This window comes from Lissotriton helveticus, chromosome 8 (genome assembly GCF_964261635.1).
Source record: "Lissotriton helveticus chromosome 8, aLisHel1.1, whole genome shotgun sequence".
NCBI lineage: Eukaryota > Metazoa > Chordata > Amphibia > Caudata > Salamandridae > Lissotriton > Lissotriton helveticus.
The window spans coordinates 1625273685-1625284216 of record NC_136069.1 but is presented as its reverse complement, the minus strand read 5'-3'; the positions used below and the strand labels follow the sequence as shown (position 1 = coordinate 1625284216).

At 43.3% G+C, this 10532-nt stretch overlaps 1 protein-coding gene across 1 annotated transcript; it reads right to left on the bottom strand.

Moving 5' to 3' along the window:
- Window positions 1-8298: 8298 nt before the first annotated feature.
- LOC144774031 (olfactory receptor 52N2-like) lies at window positions 8299-9255 on the bottom strand. Its single transcript, XM_078659066.1, has one exon. It carries the CDS (start codon window positions 9253-9255, stop codon window positions 8299-8301), a length of 957 nt encoding a protein of 318 aa, XP_078515192.1.
- Window positions 9256-10532: the final 1277 nt, after the last annotated feature.

Genomic DNA, 10532 nt, shown 5'->3' with positions numbered 1-10532 from the left:
GCTTTCCCTTAAAAGGGCAGGAGGATGTCTCTTCATGCAAACTAGAAATATCAATATCCTCTTTGATCTAAAAGATCACAATGGTCTCATACAGATGGGTGAAGATAGCAAGGAAACATGGTGTAGATTGAGTCAGTCTTGTTTTATCAATGCAACAACTTTCCAAGTGCTCCTTTTTCACCCTCACATATGCAGGATGCCAGTCCTGCTAAGGTGTAAGCCAGAACATGATTAATCCTCACTCCAACTATAGCTTACCAACCTTGGGTAGACTTTAAGAGGATGGCCATGGTTTGTGGCATAAACCCCTTATAAAAAATGTGACCTCCTCCGCTTGTGAACCATAGATAAAAGCTGTTAAAGCTTGTGTAGTTGTGTCCAGTTGCCGTCTTTGACCTCTCACTCACTTCTTAACTCTCTAAGGAGTCAAAACTGTACAGCAGTAGGCCCTATTTCATTTATGTTATTCTTTCATACTCTGGTTGCTAAGGGTGCCTTTGAAGGTAGTGTCCCTGTTCTCGCTAGGTGGACCCCGCACAGTGCCTGGGATACTTAACATCACCGCCAACGGTTGTTCCTTTGTTTTCTTCTGAGTGGACAGCTCATGGTAGTAACCTGATTGTTTAACAGTGCCACATAAGTTGTGGCAAACATCTTTAGGGGAGGGTCATATATCCTGATAGTTTATTAGTAGATCAGGGGATGGACCTTTATTACTTCTGGCTGCACTCCAGTAAGAGTATTCCCTGTGGATTGTCTGGTGGACCCTTACTGTCCTCATGCTATGGTACATGATGGTCTCAATAAGTGATATGCATGACTGTGTCTATTTTTGAATTTTACACAACATCCTAGTTTATTGTGAAGTAATGTTAAACACACAAGTTTTGAAACATGCCATTGAATGTCACAAATATGTAACCCAACTCTACCGTAATAGGCCAAACTACATCCTAATAGCCTATTAAAGATGTGGAATGCAATATAAATGCTCCATTTAATACAATACTCATGGGTAACATCATATTATAAGAAATATCTGTTTCGCAACATAACACAATATTACATTTTAATCTTTTAGAAGATTTAGACATCTAACTTCTGTCTGCTGGATGATTCAAGCATTTACATTTAGGCCTGCAATTTAAATTGTATAATCATTATCCATAAACCAAATAAAAAGAAAGAAACAGCATAAATAAAGAAGTTTCATGTCCCAATAACATCTGAAAATCTACACATATAAGTACATAGCCATGACAAATGCATGTAGTTTAACGAATGATGGTACAATTATGAAAAAATGCCAGCAGTGACTCTACATAAGCCAGTCAATCCTCAACTGAATGTGTGCTTGAAACAGTAGTAAATATCACGGATAGCACATCAAACCTGCTGTAGGATGAGACTTCTACAATTAATTAACAGTGACATACTCTAAACTAATAAAGGTCTATAAGGAGCCAACATTATTTAGTGTTACCCTTCAGGGAAATTATCATACTGGTTACACCATGCAAGCTATATTTGTGCTTTAAAGAATTGAATTTTAGTTGGCTATATCAAAATACGTTGACAGTCTGCTTAGTAAAACCTTGGAGGATGAAGATTCTTGTTCCAAAAACAGTCAAAGGCAAAAAACTTGTGCAGATGTTACATGCTTCAGTCTCAACATTTTGATAATGACATGTCTGTGCTTAGTGACTCAGAAATGTTGCTTGGAAAGGATACAACTAGCCTTATCTGTTTTAAAAGCCTGTAAACTGTAAGAGACCAGGTGCACATTTCTATATACGTGCTTTGTAATCAGTCAATTCTTGAAAACCAAACATCCTAACATTATATTTATTGTTTCAAGTCTCCAATTCAACAGTTATAGATTAGTGAGTCAAGATGGGGTTCTCAGAGATATATCATTAATTTCCATCAGTAATAAATACATATGCAGGTTATATATTGGTAATTAATGCTATTAGGTCAACTTAAATGCCTCTATTTCCTGAAGCTGACATGTGTGATGTTCATATTCACTGGCTGTGAAAACAGTCTCTAGAGAAACCAGATAAAATAAAATTAAACTGTCATGCACTCTAGATAGTTACCTATGTTATTTAGGTCAATGTGACATCCTTGTCAATGTGGCAATTAATGCAATTCAGAACTAGTAACAGTATGTAAGTGACCAGATGAGCATTAGTGACAGAAATACCAGATGGCAGCGCAAATGTATGCAAGACTAAGGAGAAACACAGGAAATAGGTTGCAAAACTCTATATCTTCTCAGAATACATCAGAACTTTATGAATAGTTGTATGACACAAATGCCACTAATGACCAAATGGTCCTTCATCTAAGTTCTACAATTTAGAAAGGATTTAAAATAATAATTGGTACACCAATTAGTGTTGGCTGAAAACATATTTGAAAGGAAAGCTGCCCATTGGCTTAAAGAGAAATGCTCCTATTATATCTTAGGGTCCACTTCTGGGAGCTATACCAGTTGTTAAAGGCACTGAACACAAGTTATAGGCTTGAGCTAAAGGTGAGGTCCTATAATGATTGTTATGGCCTTTGCCTATTGTTATACGCCTAGCCAGAAGGTCTCTAATGCCATTAGAACATTCGACCCGCTGAGGGAAGAATGTTCATTTATTTATTTATTTTTTAACATTTATAGAGCGCGCTGTAACCCTGTGGGCATCCTGGCCCTAAGACACCAGAAAAAGCTGGCGGGTGAAGCTACAGAGCTGAGCCAGAAAATCATATTTTAGGGAACAGCCACGTCTTGACTTTCCTACAGAACATCATCTGGTCCTGTTTTCTCCAAATTTCCAAAGGAAGACGATTCCAGAGGTGGGCAGCTGCCATGCTAAATGCTCTTTCCCCAGAGTTACTCTCTTTGTCCTCGGAATCCTAAATTAAAGGAGAAACAATTACACAGATATTAGAATGCTGGAGCAGAAGGAGTGTACCAACCATTAGAGACCCTAAGACATTCCCTTGTCTTCAAAGGAACTCTTGACTTTCCAATGTTCTAATGCTATTTAAAGGAAGCAAAACAACTAAAATTGCCAGTGAGACTTCTCTAAAGACTAGGAGGAGTATGGACTTTCTTTCTTAATAGATAGCCTACTGAATCATTGAACTACAGCAAATGGAGGCAAGGAAGGAAGCGGGACAGGACAAAGTGTGTACTATGCAGGTGTGAGTGAGGGATGGTCGTGGTGGGAATCAGCGTTTCTCATACTGAGCTTATACCACCAGGTAATACGTTTAGGGGACAGGGACTGAGAGGGTCTCAGCCTTCATCGACATAATGAGTACATACCATTGTATGCATTGCTGTCCTCTCCAAATCAAGCTCATCAACAACTGTCTAAGCTACTGAAAGAATTCCAAAGGAATGTGAATGGGAATGTTTGCAAAGGGTGCAGATGTTTTGTTAGTACCACCAACCCAATTAGGGAAATACATCCATACATTAGGAAGAGTCAGTGCAGCCAACGCTCAACACGAGTTGAAATATTTTCTAATAATGTCCCAGATTTGCCCTGGAGCAGTTCAGGGACATCCCTAGGGATGTGAATACCTAAGGACTTCACAGTGGCACTGCTGCAATTTAGGGGATACTCCGACATATGGCCTGTGGTGGTGTCCATCAACATGAACATTTCAGATGTATCCCAGTTGAATAGAAGCCCATGGAACCCACCAACTTTTATAATCTGCCTAATCACTGGGATGGTTTTTTGGGTATACTGGAAGATGTCCTCTGTATACAGCAAGAATATTAATAAGCGGTTACCAATCTATAGCCCATACGGCAAATGAAATTCGAGAAGTACACAAGGCAAGGGCTCCACTGCCAGAGCACAGATGAGGGGCAAAAGTGACAACCCTGTCTTATGCCGGTCCAATTGTTATCAAAACTGAACGTTGTCTAGTACTCCTGACTCTGACTGTGGGGCTTTTTAATAATGATCCTCAAGAATTGGACACCAAGTGCCAGACGACCAAGCACCTCATGCATAAAGGGCCACTCCTTAGCACTGACCACCTTTTTGCCATTCAAATGAACCACCATGGTGAGAAGATGTTGGTCGACATAGTGCAGTATAGACATTAATGTGCGATGGTTAAAAGCAGTGGATCTTTGAGGTATAAAACTGGCTTCACCCAGCAGCACCAAAAATGGCATGAGTGCCTGTAAGACCTGAACCACACTTTTTGTGAACATTTTGTTATCCATATTTAGAAGGGATAACAGCCTGTAAGGGGCACAGGAGATTTAGTCACTGACAGGCTTGAAGCAAACAGTGATCATAGATCCAAGCATTACACCACTTGTGCTCTTGGGGCCAAAATATCCACAAGTTCCTTATAAAACTCAACTGGAAGACTGCCATCCTTTAGGGTTTCACTGCTAGTGGGATCCTTGATGACAGCTTCTATGTCCACAGGAGTCAGTGGGGAGTTGAGGAGTTCTTGCAACTCTGCCTCAACCTAAATCAGGGTCATGGCGTCCGAATACATTGCAGTCTCAGTGGGGTGACAGTAACATTTAGATGCATAGATTTCTTTATAATACTGAACAAACACATTTAGGACATCTGATGGAGCATTCAAGATATTATCAATGTCATTTTCTATACAGGGGTTGCGGGAATGATCTGCAGCAGTTCTAATTACAGAGGTCAACTTTCTCCAGGGACTGTCTCCCTCACCAAATTTACAGGCTTGTGCAAGCTTCCCAAGGTATAGTACTTCTCAGCCAATCTCCTCACACCCTCCTTCATCCGTTCCTGGGTCTTGGCCAGTCTGATTTTCAAAGCTTTTTAAGCTCTGTCTCCAGGTGATCGAGCCTAAGAGTAGAGATTTAAGGATGCCTGCTTCCTGAGAGTTGCCGAACTTATGGAACTTTAAAGGCCTCCCACCCGGTTTCGACTGCCAACATGGAATCTTCACTCAGTTGAAAATACTCTAGGATGGCAGCTTTACCATCGGAGCAGAACACTGGGTCTCAATGCTTGTATCCTTTCAGGCATCAACCGTGGGGGTGGACCAGGGTCCCCGAAGGTGAGCAGGGCTGGTTAGATATTGAAAAGAATCCTGGGCAGGATGTGGACTTCATGCACCTCAGGCAGGAGGGTTCAGGATGACAGTCGCATATCATATCCAGTAGGACATATCATAAAAACACAAGAGTAGTTTAAGTTGAGAGCTCTGCACATGTCGACTAGGCCATTCATGTGTAACACGTGCAGCACCGTCGCTCCAGCCCTTACAGGGTGCCAACTAGAGTAAGACATTCTGTCCAGGTTTGGATGTAAGACCATATTGAAATTGCTTCACACTAGTATGGGCCTGTAGTGTATTTGATCATGATTATTTAAAAAAAATTAGGGTCATCCAGAATCGGAGCATAGGCCTTGATCAATCGGTCATGTGTAAAGCAGACCCACCACTGCCACCGGTCTACAATTTGTGTTAGCAATGAGCTTTGTATGGGCAAATTCTAGATATTTCCTGATTCATGTCACCACTCCACGCAAATAGGTCAGGTAGGGGAAGTAATGAAGTGAGCCCAAGGAGTATGTGAACGCAGAGCTATGAGATGGCAAGAAATTGGTCTCCTGGACCAGTGCAATGACATCCCTGTATTTGTCCGGGTATGCCATCAAATGTCAAGCTCTGCGGGGTTATTCAATCCTCATATATTCCAACTAAAGCACAACACCATTGTGTTTGTTGGAGATGAATATAGTGATAATATTGACAAAGAATATTGCACCTGAGGAAGGGTCAATCTGTGATGACCAATGTAGGGTGCCTGTAATGTCACTGCCAATAGTGTGTTTGAGAATAAAAGCCACCCTAAATTACCCATACTCCACCATTTCCAACCTCGAACATTAGCAAACATCCCATTACAAAGGAGCAAAGAAAGAGAACCCTCAAAAGCATCAATCATTGATGCCGAATAAGCGATCCTTGCAGGGGAGCATTGACCGGCCCTGGGAAATATCCATAGCAGTACCGGAAAGTATAAACCGCTCCCCCAATCACTGGCCCACCACCTTGATAAACCGATGATAGTAAAATGTTGGGCAAGCAGTATCTAAATTAGTCCAAGAACCACTTAGACAACAACAAACAACAAGCTGTGAAAATAGCATATTGAGAGTTGGTAAAAGGAGACTGTACAGTAAGCGAACATGAAGTGAATGGATGTAATCACTGGCATTAAGATTTGAGTCACCATGTGGGTGACATCCCCTAGAAGAGGCAGGATTGCCTATGGCCGATCAAGTGGCATCCTTGCATTTAATATGAAGGTTGATGAACTTCATAGCAGCGTCAGGTTGTATAATGAATCAGTTTTAGCATTGTGTTCCACACTCAGGTGGACCGGTAAACAGTACCTGGAGTCCCTTACACATAGTATTTTTCTGACCTCTTGGAAGGATCTTCTAGCCTCCTGAACCATGAGAGTAAAATCCATATGAGAAGCAACTGGGGAACCAGCATAGTAGAGATTTCAGGTGTCCGTATTAAGAAAAATAACTCGGTTGTCCTGGGTGCAGTGCAGGGGCCAAGAGCAGTGTGCACGTTCCAGATGGAAAGCTGCAGGGAAGGATTTACGACCAAAGAGGAATTCTACAAGATGATCCACAACAAGTTTATATTGAAAATATTGGTAGATTCAGTAATTCTCAGTATGCAGATATTTTTGTAGAATTTTTTGTGAAGGGAGTTGCTCACCTAGGTCTCATTTTTAGCTTTCACCATCTGGCGGGCTTGCGGCAAGCGGGCGAGCATGGTGGTTGTTTGCTTCTGCAAATTCTCCATGACCAATATCCTAGATTCAGCATGCATGATTCTGTAGTCTTGATTAGCCATTTTGTCCTGAAAATTGTTTTTTATGTTGGTCCTGGTGTCAGTTTTTCTTTCAGTAGAATGAAGGCTCTTCCTCATTACTTGCAAAAGCACTGTAACATTCCCAGTAGCATTGTTGGAGGGGGTTTCTTGGGAGGGTGTTGTCAAAGGTCCTCCATGTTGTTTTTCCAACTACAGCCTAGACTGTCTGCAGTCCTCTTTGACCATGGTGCTGTGTTGCTGGAGGAAATGGGCGACTGTGGGAAGCTAGGGGCTGCCCTCTGTGGCACTGAGGGGCCACCTGGTCTTTCTGCATCTACAGAGTGTCTCCTTGTGCAGCTTCAACTATGTGAAGTGCCACGGGTTTGCACCTGTGGCACTTCACACAGTTGAAGCAGCACAAGGAGACACTCTAGAGATGCTGGTCCATTTAGTGCCCTGTGAGATACAGGAATGCAGAAAGACCAGGTGGCCCCTCAGTGCCACAGAGGGCAACCCCAAGCTTGCCACAGTCGCCCATTTAGAAGAGAAGCTAAAGCTATTGGCTGATGGCCCTGCCTGGGTGTAGTGGCGTATACTCACCCAGATGTCATCATGATGATCCTGGGGGGCACCCTGCCACAGCAGGAACTCCAGGGCTAGAGATGAACAAAATGGGTTCAATGCAACCAGCTGGCCATCCCACTAGGAGTGGACCCAGTGGTGGCATAGGCTACGACAGCTCAGTCAGGAAAGTGCGGATGGTTGCTTACGGTGGCCAGGGGAGCATCTATTAAATTCAGGCGAGTAGAGCTTGCATTCTGAGCCGACATCTTGAGTCCCTCTCTCTGTCACCCCCTCTTATCACTTATAAATGTGATCCCTGTAAAAACTGATGTTTGAGTGTGGATGTTAATTTAACAGGTCACTAGTAATCAGGCCTTTTATGATTTTGGTTTGTTTCCATATTTTACCTGATGCTAGATGTTATTACTGTTTATTTCCTTTTGTGTCATTATGCTTTTTATTTTTACCTTAATAACCTTAATGTTTATTTTATTGTTGTGAATCTCTGTTGTATTGTTTTATCCAATGCTGCATGTTATTAACTGCTGTTTCAATTTCAATTTAATGACCTCATTAGCTTATCCAGCATTTATGTATGAAATGTGTGCAAACACTCTGCAGCAATTTATTTTGCATTGAGAAACTATTTAGCTCAATAAATCTACCTGTTGAAAAAAGTGACAGTCTAAACGCATAACATACATGCGCTAATGATTCCAGTGTTACTAAGATACATAGATTATGATTAACATGTTTGCATCACTAGCATAAACAACAACAAATGGCCGTAAAGAAAAGTCATAGACAGATTGGAGACACATGTGTTGGTAATCATATGTAAGTTGTGGCCTTCTTCAGGACTTCAGGTGACCACTTTTAGTAGCTGCAAAGTAAGAATCTGGCCTTTCCCTTGTGGATCATTTGCCTCACACCATGCCGGATCTCTGCTGTTTTCACCCCATAAATTAAAGGATTTGCTACGGGTGGGAGGAGCAGGTAAGCACTAACCACAAGGATGTGAATATAAAGTGGAATACTAGTGTGGGATCTGTGCAGGCTTAGGGAGAACAGAATGGGGATGTAGAACAGGGACATCACACAGACATGGGCAACGCAAGTGTTGAAGGCCTTGAATCGGTCTTTGCGTGGAAGCCGCAGTATGGCCTTGAGTATCAGAATATAAGATACTGCTATTGTGGGAAGGTCTATTGCTCCAACCGCAAGGGTGATAGCTGCACCATACGTACTGTTGAAAGTGATGTCGACGCATGACAGCTTTACCACAGCTATGTGTTCGCAAAATGAATGCGGTATGTATCTGCTACAAAATGGCAGTCTTGCTGCAAGGGTCGTCAGTGGAACAACAATAATCACTGACCTTACCACGGAACCTATGCCTGTTTTTGCAACCAGTGAATTAGTTATGATGGTGGAGTATCTCAGAGGGTTGCACACTGCGACGTAGCGGTCGACTGCCATGGCTGTGAGGATTCCAGACTCCACTCCTGCAAAAGCATGCACGAAAAACAACTGAATGAAGCAGCCAATGAAACTGATTTCTCTGTCATTGAACCAGAAGGTTAAGAGCATTTTTGGAAGGATGGAAGATGACAAAAACAAATCAGAAGAGGAGAGCAAGGCAATTAATAGGAACATGGGTTTTTGAAGGCTCATCACTGATTTCACAACTAACAGAAGTGTGCAGTTTCCCAGAATCGTGATAATATAGATGGCTGTCAATGGGGCAGCAAAACCCATGTGGTACTCCTCCAGGCCAGGAATGCCATCCAGGATAAATATTGACGGTGTGAATCCAGTGTCATTCACAAGCATCCTGATGAACTATGAAATGTTGTTTATGCCTGCAATGAAAACAATGCAATTCTCACATGAGTACATGGAATGTTATTCTTTTAGCACATAAAGAACTCCACATTTGTAGCAATCAATTTAATGAGATGCCTGAGAAATACACAGAGTCCGATTTAAAGTTTCTTGGAAAAACTAAGGGCCTGATTACGAGCTTGGCGGTGTGTGAGCGGTGCAGCATGCCACCGCCCCACTCCCGCACTGCCAAACTTGACTGCTGCCCACCCGCCAGATTAGGAGTCTGTTTCTGGTCTGACGGGCAGTGCTTTGGCATTCCCCTGGTGGTGCATTTGAATAAAATGACAGCAAATGGGAACGCCAAAACCCTTTCCTGCATAACATGGACTGTATAGTGCAGGAAAGGGGGTGCATTCACATGGAGGGCACACAGTGTGCCCCCTTGAATGCACCAAAGGGCCCAGAGGCAACAAGGGGTCTGGTAGGGTACCCTTTGTTTCCTCACAGCAAGAATTTATTAGCATGAACACCAACATAAAATACTGGTGGTGAGGAAAACTCAAAACATGCTAGGCCGGGCTGCTGTGGCCTTATCAAGCAACCTCAGGAGGGCAGCACCGCCGCTGGGGATCACGGATCCACGATGGTTGCGATGACTCCCTCACAGCATTATGAGTGTGGTAGTCGGACCTCTGGTGTGGCGGTCTACGAGTTTGGTGGTGTGGGAGTGGGGCAGCACACCACCGCCCCTCTACCACACTGCCAACCTCGACCACTGGTCACCTTGCAGATTAGGAGTTTTCTCCTGGTCTGCTGGGCGGTCCTTTGGCAATCCCACAGCAGTGCCTTTGAAAAAGGCACTGCTATGGGAACGCCAAAGACCTTTCCTGCATGGCAGGGACTGTTGTGCCCATGCCGTGCAGGAAAGGGGGACAATGCACACAGGGGGGACCCATGCTTGCACCCAAGGGCCCTGAGGCAATAGGGGACCCTGTCATTCCCCCTTTGTTTCCCAACCACCATAATTTCATGGTGTGAATACCTCCATGAAATCGTGGCAGTGAGAACAACTTGTAATATGCTTTGCAGGGCCGCAGCAGCCCTTCAAGCATATTACAGCCTTAGGACCACCTTCGAGGATCCCTGGTAGTTGTGGCTGTCATCTCACATTCCGACAGCCGTACTCGTAATACGGCAGTTGGACCATTGGTGCGGCGGTCTACAACATCCACTGCCCCTCCACCACAGGTTCGCCAAACTGGTAATCAAACCCTAAACCTTTT

Excerpts from the sequence above, each read along its gene's own strand:
- LOC144774031 (XM_078659066.1), bottom strand. The coding sequence starts at position 9,255 with ATGCTTGTGAATGACACTGGATTCACACCGTCAATATTTATCCTGGAT.